Raw genomic sequence first — 22656 nt, 5'->3', positions numbered from 1 at the left:
CCATCATCCTCCAAATCCCACCAACATCAGCCACCTCAGAGCGCAACTGGTCCTTGTTTGGGAACACACACACCAAAACACACAACAGGCTGACCAATACAAGGGTTGAAAAATTGGTGGCCATCTGGGCAAAACATACATTTTTTTTTGAGCCTGACAATGAGCAATCCTCAACAAGGTTGGAGAGTGACAGTGAAGATGAGGCCTCAGAGTCTGATGTTCAAGAGGTGGACATTGAGAAGGTCCAGGGAGAATACATGGAAGCCTGAGAGGAAGACAACCAAAGCTTTAGTTTCTAGACTATCATTTTACAGATGTATGTTGAAAACGTTTTTGGGAGATACGATGGATCATTGCGGATCATTCATTATTCCCTTTTGTTGTTCAGTGAAATCATCCCATGTGAAGAGTCAACTCATTTTAATTAGTTAAAGTTCAATTCATACCTAAATAGTTTTTAAAATTTCTATTGTTAGGATTTAATCACTTGAAATTATGTCTACTGATAAGGTAAAAGGTTTATGTTTCTGTCTCCATATGATGTGGTAAATATATCCAATGCAAAAAACATACATTTAAATAGTATTAATAATAATTTGTATATATTCCAGTTAAGTCCCATGGAAAGTTTCCACCTCTGAATAATCCCTGAAATGTGCAACCTAGGTGGTACTAAATCAGAACAGTAGGTAATTTTATTAGGGTGAGGCACATGGGCCACTAACAGCTTACTACAGAACAGTCACTTAGTATTACTTTCTTAGCTACAGTATGTATACAAATATTATTACATAATTATTACAATTTATGGAGCAGTATACAATACATTGTTTTGGACCTTGTTGTGCTGTGCTCATTTGAACAGGAAGGTGGCGCAGCAGTTCTTCGTGGGGAAATTGTGTCATCAGTCTGGAATTCTCTGGATTTATGGTGCTTTCAAGACAACAAAAAAACAACAAAAATAAACAAGGTCGAATCATGACGTCAGTGATCTTCAGGTCTGAGCTATAGAAAGAGGCCCAAATTCTCGACTTGCAATTCCGAGTTGGATGACCATTCAAAACTTATTTTCCCAGTCAGAGCTCGAGTTCCCAGTTGTCTTGAACTCACTGAAGTTAGATCTCCCAGTTGAGTTAAGTTGAGCGCAGCAGAAGTCAGCATGGCCAATGTTGAATGTTTATCCTTTTAAGCTTGGAAAAGAGACCCTTAAACCCAAACTTGTGACCACACACCCACTCCACTGAATAGCAGACTAGTGATTGATTTGCAATGCTTGCAGTTCAACACGGATTCCTTCCAAACCACTCATTGTTGAATTTACGATTTCCAACTTGTTGTGCAATGTTTATGTCCAATGGCCGATGAGCACCAATACATTCTATTATTTCTCTTCATATGACAAGAATTAAAAAGCATTTCCCATCAGATTGTTGACTTGATTCATGATGACTGCTAGCTAAGATTTTGAAAGTATGATGTTGACATGATCAGTCCAATCAAAGTTACTGTAGATATGTGATTTGATGTAATTTTATCTGTGGCCAATGGACTATTTTATTTAACTATGCAAGTCAGTTAAGAAAAAAAATCTTATTTACAATGAAGGCCAACTCTTGTGATACAGCCTGGAATCGAACCAGGGTCTGTAGTGATGCAGTGCCTTAGACCGCTGCGCCACTCGGGAGCCCCTGAGCCTTCTTGGATGGGCACTTCTAATGTAACTATGGCAGCACCTAAGGGGCTTGAATTTAAGTTTCACCATTAGATATGGCAGAACACTGAGCCAATCACAGCGCAACTAGAAAACATTACCAACCCCAACGCTCCGTATTTTCCACTGGCTGCCCCACCACCACCACAGAAAGCACTATGCTGAAACACCTGCATTTGAGCTGCCTTACTCAAAGCAAAAAATAGACCATGTTTGTATGCAGCTTTATTAACTCAATGATTATATATATTTTTTTTTACAATGTTTGCAAAGTGATAGGTGACACGTAATTACATGCAAAACAGGCTAAAAGAGTGGGGCTTAAACAGGTGGGGCTCTCACCTGCCCTGAATGACGGGTCGCCACTGGCTGTCCCACAGAGACAGACTGACAGCCAGGAGCAAATATATAAACCATTACCACACATTTGTCAGCTAAATTACACTTTTATATCATACAACTTAACTCTCATTTATGAGAGGGAGATACCCTATTTGTATTGTTGTTTCAGCAGTCATATTTGGTACTCTTGACTCATGTATTACTTTGAAGTGACACAAATGGATAATTAAGCTTTTGAGCAACAAAAGATGTGATATTTAATTTGAGACTTAAAAGTTTTGCAGTAGCAACGACTTGCATTAGCCTATATTGTATTATTGACAAACAAAAAACATGTATGATGTGTAACTATTTGCCATTTTAAAGTATTAACTCATGGTTGCAAAAGTGCCACCGATTCAAGATTGACCCAAAATAGATTTCTAGTGACTGCAACAACTTAGCTTGCCCTTAACCATACTACAATGTGAATGGTCATACTCAAATACAGTAACAGCCAAGACTATACACCAATAAACTTAAGATCCATTACTCATAACTCAAACTAATGAGGTCATTAAATCAGTCTGTTACAGTGAGGAGGCTACATGGTTAAAATTAGAGAAAAAAAAGAAGAGTTATCAAGTAACAGATATCCGCACCATGTACAAACAGTTATTGTTAAAATTGTTTTGGTTTTTAATTACAAGTTGCAACCTCAACTTAACTAACCTAAAAATTACGAAAGGTGTAACCCGTTAAATGTTCTTGCCAACCAAGTGATGTTGGGTAACTCGAATAGCCAGATAGTTTACTATTACTGTATGCTGGTTCAGAGGGGTTGGGTTAAATACAGAAGACACATTTCGGTTGAATGCATTCAGTTGTGTGACTGACTAGGTATCCCCTTTTCCCTTCCTTTTCACTTTACCTACTGGCATACAACCACCCAGGAGGTGGCACTCATGATCTGTGCACCATGCCCCAATTCTCCTTATTCCCTGCATAGCTTCAGTTCCTGCCTCTATATCAAGTTTGAGGTTTGTGAAACCTTGGAGCGGCCCTTAGCGGATGTGAGCCATCTCCTCCAGAAAGGGAGTCTTCATGCAGCCAGTGCAAAGCTGGTCCATCCACAGGGGCGCCTCGTGCTGCAGGGGGGTGCGACGAGGGTAGAAGGTGTAGGAGAGGTCGTAGTTGAGCAGACAGCTGATGGATGCCATGTAGAGGTCAGAGAAGCGACACAGGCGACGGGAGAAGAAGGTGGGGTTGTGGCAGGTGCGGAAAATGCTGCCAAAGTGAGGGTTGAACAGGTTCTTGGTCACAGCTCTGAGGGGGAAAATGAAAGAAAGGGCCGAAGGAAGCTCATAGGTCTGTACGAAGCTTGCCAAGTCAAAATGACACAGAATCCTTAAGGTCGGACTAGCTGTCCGACGGTTTGAATAAATTAAGTACAATTTATCTACTATAACTAGACTCACCGAAGCTCTTCTCTTTCCTTCAACCAATCCTGTAGAACCTCCCTTGACTTTGGATCTCGATGCACCTGCACAGGTTCAATAAAACATGTTTCACTTGAATACCTGGTGTCAAGTGTCCATTCTCAATTGCATGGCTGATGGGTAGCAAAATCATAATATTAGCTTGTTGTAGACATGTTTTTTGCGTGGGTACAATTGATTGGGAAAACATCCCATAAAGGCAAGGGACCCGTCATGGTAAATGCAAGACGTAACTTAACCCATTGCTTTGATCTCACAGTTTCCTGAGTTCTATGTGGTAAAATGCCCAATAGTGTACCTGCATGCGTTCCAGTAGACCGGTGAGAGCCTGCAGCCAGGTGAGGCTTTGTGCATACTGCTCCGTATTCACCACCCTGGTCTCCACCTCCAGCTCTGGTACTATGGCCCCTGTCCGCCAGCCGTGACGCAGCATCAGGTCCTGCAGGAGAGCATGAGCAGTCAGCCCAGCACAACGATTAGCCACAGCATGCCACAAATTATTACATTGTAAGCACAACAATGTGAGGCACAGTCCTTGAAACACAATCAAGTCATGTGTGCATTTCTTGTGTTCTGAAATCACATTTACACTGCCTGTATCAGTAACCAAAAATTCTGACATAATATAGTATGACTCACTGCCAAGTCACTGTACAGATGATCTCCAAAGTAGAGCACCTTTGATCCCCTCCATCCTGTGAGCCTGAGAAAGTCAAACAGGTTGCCCTACAACAAGGAGACAGCATAATGAATGTCACTAGGAAAGATGATTAAAAAGGTCCAATGCAGCCATTTTGATCTCAAAATCAAATCGTTTCTGGGTAACAATTAAGTACCTTTCTGTGATTGTTAAAATAAAAATGATTTAAAAAAATATATTTAAAAAAGCTTTTTAGCAAACAGCAATTTCTCAAGCAAGAATTTCGATTGACCACTGAGACAGTCCTGAGTGGGGAGGGGAAAACAATATTTTTTTTAACATATTGGCAGAAAGGTTTCGAACACTTTCTAATTGGTCTATGAACTAATTTAATGGCCTTGCCTACCAGGCAGGCCAAAACCCCATCCCACCAAAAACAGGCAAACATTTCAGGTGATCTTTTCAGACAGCTCTTACACTAAAAGGGCATTATCATAATTTTCATAATATTATTCCAATCTCATAGTGTGGACATATACACTGAGTGCAAAAAACATTAAGGACACCTTCTCTATCGATGACAGACTGACCAGGTGAAAGCTATGATCCCTTGTTAAATCAGCTTCTATCAGTGTAGATGAAGGGGAAGAGACAGGTTAAAAAATGATTGTTAATCCACATTCGGTCCTTCTGTAGCTCAGTTGGTAGAGCATGGCGCTTGTAACGCCAGGGTAGTGGGTTCGATTCCCGGGACCACCCATACGTAGAATGTATGCACACATGACTTTAAGTCGCTTTGGATAAAAGCGTCTGCTAAATGGCATATATTATATTATTAATCCTTGAGACAACTGAGACATGGAGTGTGTATGTGTGCCATTCAGTGGGTGAATGGGCAAGACAAAAGATTTAAGTGCCTTTGAACGGGGTATGGTAGTTGGTGCCAGGTGCACTGGTTTGTGCTGTGTTATTCATAATTAACAGTTTTGTGTGTATCAAGAATGGTCCACCACCCAAAAGACATCCAGCCAATTTGACACAACTGTGGGAAGCATTGCAGTCAATATGGGCCAGTATCCCTGTGGAACGCTTTCAAAACCATGTAGACTCCATGCCCAGACAAAATGAGGCTGTTCTGGGGGCAAAAAGGGGGGGGGGGTGGAACTCAATATTATGAAGGTGTCCTTAAAATGTTTTGTACACTCAGTGTATATGAAAACACACATTTGACTACACTGGGCCTTGAAGTTGTAATGCTTGAAGTAAAAGCAGGAGGAAATAAGGCAGAAAAAGGACTGTGGATTGACAGAACTGTAACATGACTAATGACAATTAATATAAAGATGTGATCTTCCACCAAATTCTGCTGATGCCTTAGCAGCAGACAACTATTGGCCTTAACTGTGGGGCAATCTGCCAATGATGTTGGGAGTGCTCTTAGGGAGAGCGGAAAAGTACTGCATGGTTACCATGTCCTACTGTGGCAATTAGGGTTGCAAAGCTACTGGTAATTTCCTAAAGTTAACAGAATTAACAGGTACTCTATGTCAATTTATGGTAACTTCAGTAATTTATACTTGAATAACAAAAAAATGTATTCATATATTGAAAACATTTTTTAAATCTTTGTCCATGTGTTTCTAGTGGATAGACCATATGGTTCAAGAGGAACTTTACTTTTTTCCCAACTGCCACCATTTTGGTGAAAAAAACATTTACAATAATGACATATTGACATAGTAAAATAAAAAAATTAAGGATATTTCATGCTAAAACAAATATTAAAACACCAATTGTATTAACCATGTTGATAGTTTATATTTAGGATAATGCGTTACAGTTTTGTCATTCAAATGTTTAGTTTAAAAATCATCTTATTTGGATTATTTTATATTTGCATGTGACAAGACCACACAGAGGGCCAGAGATAATTACAGTAATCTGAAGTACCCAAAAAGGCCACACAAGATATAATCTGATAAAATACAAATAAAACTTTAAAGTCACCCATATTCTGGTAGTTTACATGTAAACGTTGTTATTGTCCAGTAATATACCCTCCATTTGCAACCCTAGAGGCAATACATGTCACAGCATCAAAATATAATCCACTTTTCACTAAACCCGATCCATTTTCAGCTACAACAGGGAACTAACTTCAAGGACAAGACTAACATCTTTGCGTAGACTTCAAAGGCCATCTTTGTAAGACCAGCATTACTCAGACTAGGGACATTTGATTCAGGTTGATGAAATAGTAACATGGACTAATGTTCCACACATCACAATAGTCTTGCAACCCCAAGGTTGTGGGTTCGATTCCCACGGGGAACCCGTGTGCAAAAGTACATAAATGTACTGTAAGTCGTAATGGATAAGACCATCAGCCAAATGACTCAAATGTAAAAAATGTAATGCCATTCCAATCATGTCATTAATTTCCCACAGTAAAAGGATGAAATGCGACATTGACATTGTGAATCTCACAAATGACCACTACCTGGAACGCAAGTGCTAGTAAGTCCTGCAACTGAGTTAGTCACTTTGCAATTCAAATGGACAAGTTCATAATTTACAAGCTGGCATAGAACTTTGGCCTACACTCTCACGTATCATTTTGCGTATATATACAGCGGATTTGAAAGTATTTAGACCCCATTACTTTTTCCACATTTTGTTACATTACAGACTTATTCTAAAATTAGTTTTTCTTCCTCATCCATCTACACACACTACCCCACAACAAAGTGAAAACAAGTTTTTAGAAAATGTTGCAAATGTATTTTTTAAAACATACCTTATTACATGCAGTAATTATTCAGACTCATTGCTATGAGACTTGAAATTGAACTCCTGTTTCCATTGATCATCCTTGAGCCGTTTCTACTTGATTGGAGTCCACCTGTGGTAAGTTCAATTGATTGGACATGATTTGGAAAGGCACACACCTGTCTATATAAAGGTCCCAAGGGTGACAAGTGTATGTCAGAGCTAAAACCAAGCCATGGGGTCGAAGGAATTGTCTGTAAAGCTCCGGAACAGGATTGTGTTGAGGCACAGATCTCGGGAAGGGTACCAAAATATTTCTGCAGCATTGAAGGTCCCCAAGAACAGTTGCCTCCATCATTCTTAAATGGAAGGTGTTTGGGACCACCAAGACTCTTCCTAAAGGTGGGCGCCCGGCCAAACTGAGGAACCAGGGGAGAAGGGCCTTGATCAGGGAGGTGACCAAGACACTGATGGTCACTCTGACAGAGTGGAGGAAACCTGGCACTATCCCTATGGTGAAGCATGGTGGTGGCAGCATCATGCTGTGGGGAGGTTTTTCAGAGGCAGAGACTAGTTAGGATCGAGGGAAAGATGAACTGAGCAATGTACAGAGAGATCCTTGATGAAAACCTGCTACAGAGCGCTCAGGACCTCAGACTGGGACCAAGGTCTCACCTTCCAATAGGACAACGACCCTAAGCACACAGCCAAGACAACGCAGGAGTGGCTTCGGGTCAAGTCTCTGAATGTCTTTGAGTGGCCCAGCCAGAGTCCGGACTTGATCGAACATCTCTGGAGAGATGAGAAAACAGCTGTGCAGCGACACTCCCCATCCAACCTAACAGAGCTTGAAGGATCTGCAGAGAATGGGAGAAACTTCCCAAATACAGATCATATATTTGCTAAAAATCCAATTTTTGCTTTATCATTATGGGGTAGTGTGTGTACATTTACATTTACATTTAAGTCATTTAGCAGACGCTCTTATCCAGAGCGACTTACAAATTGGTGCATTCACCTTATGACATTTAACAATAGTGCATCTAAAACTTAGGGGGGGTGGGGTGAGAGGGAGGGTGGGGTGAGAGGGGTGAGAGGGAAACATTCCTGTTAGTGAACATTTCTCCTTTGCCAAGGGGGAAAAATTGATTTAATTCATTTTAGAATAAGGCTGTAACGTAACAAAATGTAGAAAAGGTCAAGAGGTCTGAATGCACTGTATAAAGTAATATTTCTGGGTAATGTCTCCGCTCCTACCTGTTTGTAGATCTGGCCCTTATCTAAGCTCTTGATCTTGTCCCACTGAAGGTCCCCGTTGCCATCCAAACGTCTGAAAGGTCTGCAAGTAGAAAATATGATCAGGTCACACAATGACCTGAACAGTGTGTAGAATGCTCTCATTTTCTCTCATAGACCAAGGTTATCGAATTTAGACACTTCTTGGTTGGGAGTATAAAGATATAGAGTCTCAGACTTACTTGCCACAGTTGTTGAAGAAGTGTGGTTTGTCAGCTTGAACAATGACAACATCAAAAAAGTCCCTCCAGTCCTTTCCTACCATGTATTTCATCCCTTTGTCTCTAAATAAAAATCGGAAAACAGCTGGTTAGTGAACAACCGCGAAATGTACAGTTACTGTTGAGAGCTGAAAGTGCCCACAGAAATAAAATAAAATAATTAATTCAAAATAGGCTACTACACCAGAAAGCATGATTTGGCCACAGAGGAAATAAAATTAATAAGCTGTGCATTGTTTAAATCACATTGCCTAAAGTCGTAAGGGCCCGCAATTTGGGCAGCGTGCGCGGCAAATACCAAATGATTGTCGAGTTACAACTGTCAGTGAGAGGTAGAGAGCCCCAGCCAGGCATATCGCAATATTTCAAAATACAACCGTGAGAAAACATACTTTGGAAGGCAAATGGCTATATTGCTGTAAAGATAATAAAAATCCTCATTGTCTTTTAGTTATCAAAATTCTCAACTAAATTGAGCGACCAGTATAGCCCATTTTATTGGCACCAGAAGAGAGCACAGGACATATCCCCAGTGAGTGTGCATATTCACCATCAGTTGGATCAGTGCCACACGAGTTTGTTTTTGGACAATAATTTCCTCCTCCAAGTTAGATGGACATCATATTGTATTTGTGTCTCCCAGTCTCATAAGTCTATTCTATGGATCAAGCAACATTGTTTTAATTGATCTGTTTGTCAGCAGAGCAGGCTACACAAAGTTGATGATGAAGACATTCTGCTAATGCATCTAGTCATATAAAGTGTAGTAGGATTGCATGGAATATGTTTATAAAAAAAGGCCAAATTCTTCCCGTGCAAAGAAAGGATAATCTACAATAGCATAGATCTACTCTACAACGCGCTCAGCCTTGCATTGAACAGTATTTTCTGCGAACAGTGATCGAGATATATCATTAGCCTAAATTATGACTATCCAATCTACTAATCACATTACGAATAGTAGGCTCTCTTACATACGTCTGCAAATGTGAGGATGCATGGAATCATTTATTATAAAGGTGCATTTTTATGGTGAACATGCGCATCCCCAAACAACTTGAAAGTGCACGCCACCGCCTTTGCCTGAATGTACAGCACCAGTCAAAAGTTTGGACACACCTACTAATTCAAGGGTTTTTCTTCATTTTTACAATTTTCTATATTGTAGAATAATAGTGAAGACATCAAAACTATGAAATAACACATATGGAATCATGTTGTAACCAAAAAAAGTGTTAAACAAATCAGAATATATTTTATATTTGAGATTCTTCAAAGTAGCCACCCTTTGCCTTGATGACAGTTTTGCACACTCTTGGTATTCTCTCAACCAGCTTCATTAGGTAGTTACCTGGAATGCATTTCAATGAACAGATGTGCCTTAAAAGTTCATTTGTGGAATTTATTTCCTTCTTAATGCTTTTGAGACAATCAGTTGTATTGTGACAAGGTAGGGGTGGTATACAGAAGATAGCCACCAAGCGCTATGATGAAACTGGCTCTCATGAGGACCGCCACAGGAAAGGAAGATCCAGAGTTAAGTGGATAAGTTCATTAGAGTTACCAGCCTCAGAAATTGCAGCCCAAATAAATGCTTCAGAGTTCAGGTAACAGACACATCTTAACATCAACTGTGGTCCTTCTGTAGCTCAGTTGGTAGAGCATGGCGCTTGTAACGCCAGGGTAGTGGGTTCGATCCCCGGGACCACCCATACGTAGAATGTATGCACACATGACTGTAAGTCGCTTTGGATAAAAGCGTCTGCTAAATGGCATATATTATTATTATTATTATTATTATTATTATATATTATCAACTGTTGAGGGGACTTCGTGAATCAGGCCTTCAGTCTAATTGCGGCAAAGAAACCACTGCTAAAGAACACCAATAAGAAGAAGAGACTTGCTTTGGCCAAGAAACATGAGCAATGGACATTAGACCAGTGGAAATCTGTCCTTTGGTCTGATGTGTCCAAATTTGAGATTTTTGGTTCCAACCACGGTGTCTTTGTGAGACGCAGAGTAGGTGAACGGATGATCTCTGCATGTGTGGTTCCCACCGTGAAGCATGGAGGTGGTGGTAATGGTGCTTTGCTGGTGATACGGTCAGTGATTTATTTAGAACACCATTTATTTAAAATTTAGAATGCCATCCCCATCTAGTTTGTGCTTTGTTTTTCAACAGGACAATGACCCAACACACCTCCAGGCTGTGTAAGGGCAATTTGACCAGGAACGAGAGTGATGCGTACTGCATCAGATGACCGGTCCTCCACAATCACCTGACCACAACCCAATTGAGATGGTTTGGGATGAGTTGGACTGCAGAGTGAAGGAAAAGCAGCCAACAAATGCTCAGGATATGTGGGAACTCCTTCAAGACTGTTGGAAAAGCTTTCCATGTGAAGCTGGTTGAGAAAATGCCAAGAGCAAAGCTGTCCTCAATGCAAAGGGTGGCTACTTTGAAAATCTAACATTTTTGCTGAAACACCTTTTGGTTACTACATGATTTCATATGTGTCATTTCCTAGTTCTAATGTTTTCACTATTTTTGTACAATGTAGAAAATAAAGAAACCCTTGAATTAGTATCTGTATCCATACTTTTGACTGGTACTGTATATCTCTGATTTATTTAACTGTCAGTTTGATTCGGTTGATGGTGACACTTACACAAAGCTAAATGGGCTGTTGGTTATAAGGAAGAGCTTCTTGCCATGGCTGGCCAGACGGTGCAGAACTGCATAGGTCTCATCTCCTCTGAGAATATATTTCTCTGTGGGAGGGAGATGAAAGGGTCAATTCAGACAGGAATATCCCCTTCCCTTGAGTATTTCTCAAGTATGTAAATATTCCACTTCCGTCAGAACGTGCTGTCCCTTGGAAGAAACTGATAGCTTTGTCCAGTGGGAAACAGTCATGTAGCATTTAAGCAAAATACAAAAGGTATTTAAAGTAATTGTGAGACTGTGGTACAGCAGAGTATAAAGATACATTGTATACTGTCTTGAAATGCCCTCTACTCTCAATTCCTGACAAACCTGAACTCTGTAAACACATCTTTAAACAAAACCTATTAACATTTTAACGTCATTCTTGCACTTTAAAGTATGTTTGCAAATATTTGATCAATTATCTTGACTTACCCTTAGCAATGGTTTTGGAAGAATCAGATTTAAAATACTTGAAAAATATAAGTACTTCTTATCATAACCCCAAAACTATTATCTGCAGGGCAGTTAAATTGTTCTCCTGTTTATGTTTTCAAATACAGAGAAATAAACAGTGGATCAAGACAGCACTGCTTTTTATTTAGGGGATTTTAACAATGTTCTGTTTAAACGAACCTGCAATCTGGGCATGGGTGAGATGGAGAGCATCCAATACAAACGAGATATGTCTAAAACCGAAGATGAAAAAATAAAAATGAGTAAATCTCACCCAAGTCTTGCATTATCCACTTGTACATGTAGCCTTTGATATGCACCATTCCAATAGCATCCTAAGGAAAATTAAAAGAGTGTGGATAAGCTCAACTTTCACTGAGAATGTTTGTATACAGTTGTCTTGCTCAAGGTCTAAAAGACATTTCTGACCGAAAACTTTTGTGGGCTTACTACTCCCACCTAAAAGGACATTTAACCAGCCACGTTTTTCCTCTCTTGGGAGAGATCCATTGAATGTTTGCGGAGTGTGCTGTAAAGATCTAGCATTCTTGGAATCTTGACACTCACTTCTGTAACTGGGAAGTACAGTTTGTTCAGAATCAATCATAGAATTAGCAACTTAACAAAACAAGGCCTGGTTCGATGTGGGTGTGTTATGTTCGCTATATTAATTTATATAAAAAAATTTTTTGCAGGGGTGGTCTTAGTCACACAAATGTACATATTGGTAAGGTGCTTGGTGTAGTACTTTCAAGTAGCTGCACTCAGGACTGATTTCTGAGAACATGTCTACAACTTCATCGGCAAGCTGTAAAACTATCGTAAATAATGCACAAGCTACATGCTGTTCATCAAATCAAATTTGATTTGTCACGTGCCGAATTCAACACCTTAGTGAAATGCTTACAAGCCCTTAAAATCAACAATGCAGTTTAGAAAAATACCTAATAAAAAAGTAACAAATAATTAAAGAGCAGCAGTAAAATAACAATAGCGAGGCTATAATCAGGGGGTACCGCTACAGAGTCAATGTGCGGGAGCACCGGCTTCAAGGTAATTGAGGTAATATATACACGTGGGTAGAGTTATTAAAGTGATTTATGCATAACAGAGCGTAGCAGCAGTGTAAAAGGGAGGGGGGCAATGCAAGTAGTCTGGGTAGCCGTTGATTACATGTTCAGTAGACTTCTGGCTTGGGGGTAGAAGCTGTTTAGAAGCCTCCTGGACCTAGACTTTAGCGCTCCGGTACCGCTTTCCAAGCGGTAGCAGAGAGAACAGTCTATGACTGGGGTGGCTGACAAGTCTGACAATTTTACGGCCTTCCTCTGACACCGCCTGGTATAGAGGTCCTGGATGGCAGGAAGCTTGGCCTCAGTGATGTACTGGGCCGTACGCGCCACCCTCTGTAGTGCCTTGCGGTCGGAGGCCAAGCAGTTGCCATACCATGCAGTGATGCAATGAGTCAGGATGCTCTCAGTGGTGCAGCTGTCGAACCTTTTGAGGATCTGAGGACCCATGACGAATCTTTTCAGTCTCCTGAGGAGGAATAGGTTCTCTCATGCCCTCTTCACAACTGTCTTGGTGTGCCTGGACCATGTTCATTTCAGATGTGGACACCAAAGAACTTGAAGCTCTCAACCTGCTACACAACAGCCTCATAGATGAGAATGGGGGGACGGGACTTGGTCCTCCTTTTCCTGTAGTCCACAATCATCTCCTTTGTCTTGATCACATTGAGGGAGAGGTTGTTGTCATGGCACCACACGACCAGGTCTCTGACCTCCTCCCTATATGCTGTCTCGTTGTTTTTGGTGACCAGGCCTACCGCTGTTGTGTCATCTGCAAACTTAATGGTGTTGGAGTCGTGCCTGGCCATGCAGTCATAATTGAACAGGGAGTACAGGAGGGGACTGAGCACGCACCCCCGATGGCCCCCCATGTAAAGGATCGGTATGGCGGATGTGTTGTTACCTACCCTTACCACCTGGGGGCAGCCCATCAGGAAGTCCAGGATCCAGTTGCAGTAGCATTCTCACATAGGTGTTCCAGGTGTGAAAGGGCAGTGTGGAGGGCAATAGAGATTGCGTCATCTGTGGATCTGTTGGGGTGGTATGCAAATTGGAGTGGGTCTAGGGTTTCTGGGCTAATGGTGATGATGTGAGCCATGAACGGCTTTTCAAAGCACTTCATGGCTACAGACGTGAGTGCTACGGGTCGGTAGTAATTTAGGCAGGTTACCTTAGTGTTCTTGGGCAGGGTCTATGGAGGTCTGCTTGAAACATGTTGGTTTATAGACTAACAGGGAGAGGTTGAAAATATCAGTAAAGACAGCAGAGTACACGTCCTGGTAATCCCGTCTGGCCCTGAGGCCTTGTGAATGTTGACCTGTTTAAAGGTCTTACTCACATCGGCTGCGGAAAGCATGATCACACAATCATCAGTTGGTGCTCTCATGCATGTTTCAATGTTACTTGCCTCAAAGCGAGCATAGAAGGAATTTAGCTCATCTGGTAGGCTTGTGTCACTGGGCAGCTCTCGGCTGTGCTTCCCTTTGTAGTCTGTGATAGTTTGCAAGCCCTGCTACATCCGACACTTTGTCCGTTTGATGGTTCGTCGGAGGGCATAGTGGGGCTTCTTATAAGCTTCCGGGTTTCCCGCTCCTTGAAAGCGGCAGCTCTACCCTTTAGCTCAGTGCGGATGTTGCCTGTAATCCATGGCTTCTGGTTGGGTTTGTACGGACAGTCACTGTGGGGACGACGTCGTCGATGCACTTATTTATGAAGTCAGTGACTGATGTGGTGTACTCATCAATGCCATCAGAAGACTCCCTGAACATATTCCAGCCTGTGCTAGCAAAACAGTCCTGTAGTTTAGAATCTGCTTCATCTGACCACTTCTTTATTGACCGAGTCACTGGTGCTTCCTGCTTAAATTTTTGCTTGAAAACAGGAATCAGGAGGATATAATTATGCTCAGATTTTCCAAATGGTGGGCGAGGGAGAGCTTTGTACGTGTCTCTGTGTGTGGAGTAAAGGTTGTCTAGAGTTCTCTCTCTCTGGTTGCATATTTAACATGTAAAACGGATTTAAGTTTCCCTGCATTTAAGTCCCCGGCCACTAGGAGCGCCACCTCTGGATGAGCAATTTTGCTTATGGCAGTATACAACTCATTGGGTGCAGTTTTAGTGCCAGCATCAGTCTGTGGTGGTATGTAGACCGCTACAAAAAAATACAGATAAAAACTCTTTGTTGATAGTGTAGTCTACAGCTTATCATGAGATGCTCTACCTCAGACGAGCAAAACCTTGAGACTTCTTTAGATATACGTCCTTTTAGTTCAGCCAATTTATTTTCCAGGGATTGTATGTTGGCCAGTAGTACGGATGGCTAGGGCAGATAAGCCACTCGTCGGCAGATCTTCCAAGGCACCCCGATCTCTTTTCTGTCTCTTTCTCCTGCAAATGACAGGAATGAGGGCCTGTTCTGGTGTCTGGAGTAAATCCCTCTCGTCTTACTCAGAGAAATTCTTCGTCCAGTTCAATCACTGTTCTGATTTCCGGAAGCTCTTTTCGGTCATAAGAGACGGTAGCAGCAACTTTATGTACAAAATAAGTTTTGAAAAAATGAACAAAATAGCAAGGTTTGTTAAGAGCCCATGAAATGACAGCCATCCTCTCCGGTGCCATCAAACCATTATCATCGCCCAAAACCACTAGCTAGCTAAGTTCCATCTGTGTTTGTCAACGAAGCTAGCTAGTAGCTAGCAGGCACATTGAGCAGCAGGCCACGTTAACTAAATCAACTTATCAAGTCACTGACGAGTGGCAAAGAGCGTCGGTGACGTTTTGTTTTGAACGTTCTCACTATCTATTACCGGAGTGAGAGGCTGTCTAGCAGTGCTTAATAGTAAATCATGTTACAAAACAGGTTGTGGTGGGACACAAGGGGGCATACTTGCAACATTAGAAAAGTTTAGGTTTAAACCTACTCTGTCTTAAAAATGTGCATCAGTCAATTAAAATCATCGACGTAGTTGCATGTGATTAAATGCTGTTCCCATTACATAACCTGGCACATTTAGCCCTATGCTAACTTTAGCAGGTGGCAGTGATTATTTTCTTGTAACAAATCCTGCATCAGCCGATCAAAAATCTTAAGACTTTATATCCACCAACCAATGGCATTTCTTAGAATAGGTCAACGTGGCCACCAGAGGGCTATTTTAAACCTTCAAATTCAAGGTTTACTTTTGTTCCGCTTGGTCATTCTCATGTGTCGGAGTGCCAATATTGCATGATGCCTCGTTGACCTGACAAAATTCAAAAAGGCACATTTTCATATATATGACAAAATCCCACATTGTTGCTCATCTGTTTCACTGTGGTTTTAGAGTCAAAGTGGTTGACTAAAACCAGTGCACTTTAACCGTGGGTTCGAGCCCCCTTGCATAAAGCATTTTTGTTAAAGAAAACACTGTTCACTGCTGGTACTCGATGCTCGATTCAAATAACACGTGACAAAGTGGATGATAATAAAAATGCATATGAAACATTGTACATGTAAACTGTAGCCTACACATCTATGCAATTTGGTGACCAAGTCGACCTATTTTAAGAAATGGCATTTGTTGGTGGATATAAAGTCTAAGATATTTGATAGGCTGATGCAGAGATTGATGATAAAAAAGATTGTGGGGGCTGTTTTGTTTGACTTCAGTTCAGCTTTTGACATTATTGATCAGTCTGCTGCTGGAAAAACCTGTGTGTAATGGCTTTACATCCCCTACTATATTGTGGATAAGGAGTTACCTGTCTAACAGAACACAGAGGGTGTTCTTTAATGGAAGCCTCTCCAAAATAATCCAGGTAGAATCAGGAATTCCTCAGGGAAGCAGTCTAGGCCCCTTACTTTTTTCTATCTTTACTAACGACTTTTGAGTAAAGCCAGTGTGTCTATGTATGCGGATGACTCAACACTATACACGTCAGCTACTACAGCGACTGAAATGACTGCTACACTTAAAGAACTGCAGTTAGTTTCAGAATGGGTGGCAAAGAATAAGTTAGTCCTAAATATTTCAAAAATTAAAAGCATTGTATTTGGGACAAATCATTCACTAAACCCTAAACTTAAACTAAATATTGTAATAAATAATGTGGAAATTGAGTAAGTTGAGGTGACTAAACTGCTTGGAGTAACTCTGGATTGTAAACTATCATGGTAAAAACATATTTATACAATTGTAGCTAAGATAGGGAGAAGTCTGTCCATAATAAAAGCACTGCTCTACCTTCTTAACAGCACTATCAACAAGGCAGTCCCTACAGGCTCTAGTTGTCGCACCTGGACTACTGTTCAGTTGTGTGGTCAGGTGCCACAAAGAGGGACTTAGGAAAATTGCAATTGGCTCTAAACAGGGCAGCACGGCTGGCTCTTGGATGTACACAGAGAGCAAACATTAATAATATGCATGTCAATCTCTCCTAGCTCAAAGTGGAGGAGAGATAGACTTCATCCCTACTTGTATTTGTGAGCGGTGTTAACATGTTTAAAGCACCGAGCCGTCTGTTTAAAAGCTTAGCACACAGCTCAGACACCTATGCATACCCCACAAGACATGCCACCAGAGGTCTCTTCACTGTCCACAACAGACTATGGGAGGCGCACATTATTACATGGAACACTATTCCACATCAAGTAACCGATGCAAACAGTAGAAATACACTATGGAACTGCAGGGACTGTGAAGCATCCCAAACATAGGCACAGACCCATGCATACATTTGATAACATACACACACAGATTTTGTGTTGTAGATATGTGGTAGTGGAGTAGGGGCCTGAGGGCACACAGTGTGTTGTGAAATCTGTTATGAATGTATTGTAATGTTTTTAAAATGGTATAACTGCCTTAATTTTGCCAGACCCCAGGAAGAGTAGCTGCCTTCCTTGGTAGCTGCCTTGCTGCCTTGGCAGCAGCTAATGGGGATCCATAATAAACAAACACATTTAGTTAGCAGTGCCAATAGCCTGTGAATCAGCCTGCAAGAGGGACTCCAACAAGAAACCCCTAATTAATTGTATTCATAATTTCCAAGGTTTTTGCTGCATTTCAACACACAAACACAATAAATATAATTCTAGATTTCAAATGGGGTAAACTCATGTAAAATTTGAACCCTTGCCACAATCTGCGACAATTACGTGGAGCTAAGCACTCTACACAGAAAGCTATTTGACTAGTCAGTCAAACACACATGATCTAGTTGCTTTGATTATCAGAATGTACCATTAGACTTCTGTTAAGTACGCTTCATGGGTAAGTATTTGATCACGTGCAATTAAGTCTACGATTTTAATTGGCTGATGCGCATTTTGAGACTAAACGTTTTGACAAACTTCAATTTTTTCTCATGTTTGCAAGTATGGCCCCATGATGCTCACAAATGGCTTTGGAATGTTGACAAGTGGCAGTTGGGATGCAAGCGCGCATCGTCTCAATTCTCATTTTGCCCAAAACTGTGAAAGACTCAAGTGATCACTTATGGGCTTATGGGCCAAGTATGGTCTTATCGTCGCTGTCTGACGAAAACCTCATGTCCAAAACATCATCTTTTCAGGAAATTTAAAAAACGACCATATTATCCCATTAACAAAAATACATGAAACTTTAGAAGCTATTTTGAATACATTTTCCTTCCTAGAGTCAGCATACATTAAGGGGATACTGCTTTGAATAAATAACCAAATTAAAAAGGCTAAAATGTTCAGACAGCGACGATATGTAAACAAGTCTGAGGCACTGCGTCATGTGGGCAGGTCTGTCTCACTGCCTGTTGATTCTGCCAAACAGTTGGATAGAGAGCAATCAGCGCAGTTCTCTCCATGCATGACAATTGTCCCTAGATTTTACCATCCCGTGTTAGATGGCATGATCGAAATCAAAATACAACCCTCAAATATCCAATTAATCTAGGAATGTAACAGCTTCCCTAAATCTCGCAAAAGTTTTTGGGAAAATACTGACTATGACCAAATTGATGATATTTACAGTTTTTGTAATGGTTTACATTAAAATCAATGTTCATTACAAATATCGAGTTCAGCAGCTATTTATAGTCCATGAGAAGATAAAATGGTATGCGACTTTTGGGTTCTCAGGACACAGATGGGGAACTTTTCACTATGCCTTGACAGCATTTGAACAGAGTCCAACACACTGGTAACGTGGCAGGCACCAAAAGCTACCTCACCGACATAGATTTGTCTTTCTTTAGCTTTCTTTAGCCCAACCTTTTCCATTTAGACACACTAAGCATTAGTAAGTGGCTCCACTTGAAGGGGAGAGAGGGAGAGGAGGAATAAAATAGCTTTTGGCACACTGACTGACTGACACAGCATGAAAAACAAAGTTAGCCCACATTCTCAACTGCCATGCACAATGGTAGACAAAAGGAAAATTCACAGACATCGACTTCGGCGCAACAACAACAGCAATGAACCAAGTTAGACTTTTTAGTTAAAAGCCTTGTATTTTCAGAACCAGCTATTTGCCCACATTTGAAAAAACGGTCCTACTTTGATGTCTGAATTCATATAAAGTATTATCTTTGGATTCATGTTTTGTTGCTGAATGCACTCACCGAAACATCTTTGTAGAGATGACCAGGGTCATATTCAATGTCATTGGAGTTGAAGTAGTCATTGGCAGCTGCCAGGAGAGTCATCTCTGGGATAGAGAAAACATCCATGAACTGCTTCATCATTGGACCCTGTAAGATAACGTTAGCCCAACGGGATAGAAGACACACCAAGTTATACATATTCATGCACACCAGTCAGTTAATAGATTTTTATTCCCGTAGTATAATATGAGAACACCGACCATTTGGTTTGGAGGGTATTTAATCAAGTGGGCAAATAAACTCAACTTCTCCCAAGGCACTGAGAGAACAGAGCAATAAACGAGTCAGACCATGTCTATTTCTCCAGTAGCTGGCCTAAAGTCTCCATAGGATTCTTTGTGATTAAAAGAAAGAATGTGGTTTAGAGCAGGTCACGGACACAGACGTGTCTTATAGTTACTGCCATTGCAACTAGAATGAATTGCAATTGTGAACTATTTTACTTTAAAGATCATCACTTCTGCATGCTTTTTCAACATTTAGGCCTATAGGTCAAATATGTTTATGCACAATCTCCAATCCTTGTCTAGCTCATCTGTTCAGGAAGATACAGACAAGAGATGTCGAAGAATGTGGTGAAGTAGTGATGTCGAAGAACGTGGTGAAGTAGTGACCTTTCCATAGAAGCCACTGACTTCCTGAAGAGGGACATGGTGAGTTCCACCATAGAGCTCCAAAACCTCGTCATCTGGAACAGGCTTCAGACCCCTGTGGGAATTAACATCTCTTTCACAATGGTCTCTGGACTACAGTATTTAATCCATGACATAGCAATAGCAAAGAGTATCGTTGTTAGAAAAAAACTTTTGTTTTCCATATATTCACCGAGCAAGTAACTTACCTATATACAGTCCCCAGCTGGATGTAATGGAAGGCATCTATTTTCATCAACAGTCCCTGCACGGAAAACTATTTTATTAGTTCAACTACCATTTCACTCTAGTAAAAAGAAAACTATTCCAGCTAATTTCAAACTTTTCCTGTTGAATGTTTATACTATAAGCTTTTATACAGAAAAAAAGCACTTACCTTCTGAATGTCATAGTGGAGACCACGTGCAGCGAAGTTGGGAATATAGTCATACTTGCTAATGCCCTCTGGATACTGTTTGGGGAGTTAAAAGAAACAATTTAACAAATTCAAAGCAAACAAACGTGCATCGTGAACATTTGTATGAGAATATGAGGCAAACAGCATCGCATTTCCATCAGACACACCTTGTAGTGTTTGACAAGGAAGTCTCGAGCTGTGTTGTAGATCATTGTATCAAGAGTGTTGGAGTACAGAGCGAGTGTGTAGTCATAATCAAAGCCATAGATGTCCACTTCGTCCAAGTCAACCTCATTGTTGGCATAGATGGTGGAGGGGTTCAGTAAGTTACATACACCTGGAGGAATCAGATCTGCAGAAAAGGAGGGGGGAGACATTAAACAAAATACCAAATCTACTATGATCAGTCTTCATGAATCGTCTTCAATGCATTGTGTGGGTAAACTGAAGTCTGGACAATTTTGGGCAGTAGAGGCCTTTAGTTAAAAATGGCCAAAGATGTATTTCATTAGGTTATGAACATTTCGCTCACAGTTAGCACATCCTTCAGAGTTTATTAAAGACATAATAATTGGAATGGGAGGGGGGTGTTAATATAAAAGACTAGGTTTATTGGTCAACCTGATTCTAATCAAGGGGGGAATTTTGTTACTAAAATGACAAATGAGAGGTTGAAAAGTTTCCAGAGTGTAGCAATAATAAGATGATACGGCAGGGGTCTAACATTTGTCAACTGACAACCAACAATCTATCTGGTATGGATGGAAAAACAGTATTGACAAAAGGGAAATGGGTTAGTGATTAAAAAGTTTCAGTTGGCAAAACAAACTAACATATTTTAGGCAAACTTTAACATTTACATAAAAACATCTTACCGTGCACAAGCCGTTTCATTTCATTATACCTTGACCAAAGGTAAGTCTTGGAGTCAATCTGGAGTCCTGTAGTGAATGCCCTTTCAGACAAGGTAGGCGACACCCTCTGGTTGTTGCTCGCTACTTGTCTGTGATTTGCGGGTGATGGAGAAATTGGGATGGCTGTGGACCGTACAGGCTGGATACCTAAATCTGATCCACAACTTTGTTCATCTTCGCAGCATTTCCCTATTTGGGTGGTCGGACCTGTAGATGCCACGCTACCACAAGAAGCCACATAAACTTTGCGAAGCGACGTTGACTTACTTGTCTGCCATAACGCATGGCTAAACATTCTCATTTTTTGACAGGACATTGGTTCTTGGCATTTATCAGAGTATCTTTAGAACGTTATCTCACCAAAAAAATATGCAGTGAATAGCCACTGAGTCTGATGCACAAGTAAGATCCAGTGCATATTCGACACTCCCATTGCCGAACAGATTATGGGGCGGAGTCAGCTCTCTCGCTTCGCCTCTTCGTCTGTGGTATCAACGTTATCATCGAATCACGAGTGGTGAGACGATGACTGATTTCACGTTCAGCCTATTATGGTGGGAAAGAATGCCGTCTTCCCAAAACGTGTTTCCATGCACACACAGTTCGACCTACGCCTGCTACGTGACTGATCTAAGCTTCCAGCTGGCAGAAGCATCTCATGTTTTATTTCATGGATGAAATATTTATAAAACCTGGGAACCATAATTTAATTAAATTTTGGTTTTATTCTAATAATCATATTTTAATAAAGTTGTTTGTGATGAAAAAGTTTGGTTAAAATGTGCGTTATTAGACGCCAATGGATTCAGCAAGTGGTTTCCCGCAGTAACAAGTTACACATTGTACGGTTGGTAGCCCATCTAGTGAATATTACGAGATCAACCATGTCCGGCAACGTCGTGTGTCAATTGTAACTGCATGACTACAGTTTGGAACACATCAATTTATATTAAAATATTGAACATGTATTAATACATGCAACTCAATATTGCAAGTACATTCTTGAAAATAGCAGCATGATGGATCCGAGAGAGGTACATGTGTGGATATACTAATGATTGATAATGGATATTTGTGCCTGATGCAAATGTTCCAAAAACAAGAAGCCTTGTTTACATGAATTATGTGAGTTTTGTGATCTGATCCAGGTGATGCATCTACCCAGCCACAGTCCACATTATGAACAGATTAGCTGGAGTTCTCCCTGCATGCACATTTTTGACAGATATTCTTTCAAAACAATATGAAGGTATTTATTTTAAGACAATTGCTGATGCCATAAGTCAATGGTGCTCAGTGTCAATGATCTTAGAGGCCAGTATGATGATTTAGTTTGACCAGCAGGATCTGTTAACACTTGACTGATATCCAGACACAATGGCGAT

General features: G+C 40.8%; 1 protein-coding gene across 1 annotated transcript; it reads right to left on the bottom strand.

The window, feature by feature from the left end:
* Window positions 1-1929: 1929 nt before the first annotated feature.
* Window positions 1930-21807, bottom strand: LOC124031821 (5'-nucleotidase domain-containing protein 2-like). The gene is made up of 14 exons (XM_046343524.1): window positions 21233-21807; window positions 20525-20709; window positions 20337-20411; window positions 20149-20204; window positions 19922-20015; window positions 19266-19394; window positions 11898-11958; window positions 11130-11232; window positions 8419-8520; window positions 8198-8279; window positions 4171-4257; window positions 3830-3970; window positions 3511-3575; window positions 1930-3358 (listed from the first exon to the last, which is right to left on the bottom strand). The coding sequence occupies exons 1-14, from the start codon at window positions 21585-21587 to the stop codon at window positions 3097-3099; spliced, it is 1797 nt and encodes a 598-aa protein (XP_046199480.1). The 5' UTR covers window positions 21588-21807; the 3' UTR covers window positions 1930-3096.
* Window positions 21808-22656: the final 849 nt, after the last annotated feature.

This window comes from Oncorhynchus gorbuscha, linkage group LG03 (genome assembly GCF_021184085.1).
Source record: "Oncorhynchus gorbuscha isolate QuinsamMale2020 ecotype Even-year linkage group LG03, OgorEven_v1.0, whole genome shotgun sequence".
NCBI lineage: Eukaryota > Metazoa > Chordata > Actinopteri > Salmoniformes > Salmonidae > Oncorhynchus > Oncorhynchus gorbuscha.
Note: the sequence above shows the minus strand (reverse complement) of the source record. Positions and strands in the feature narration are given on the sequence as shown.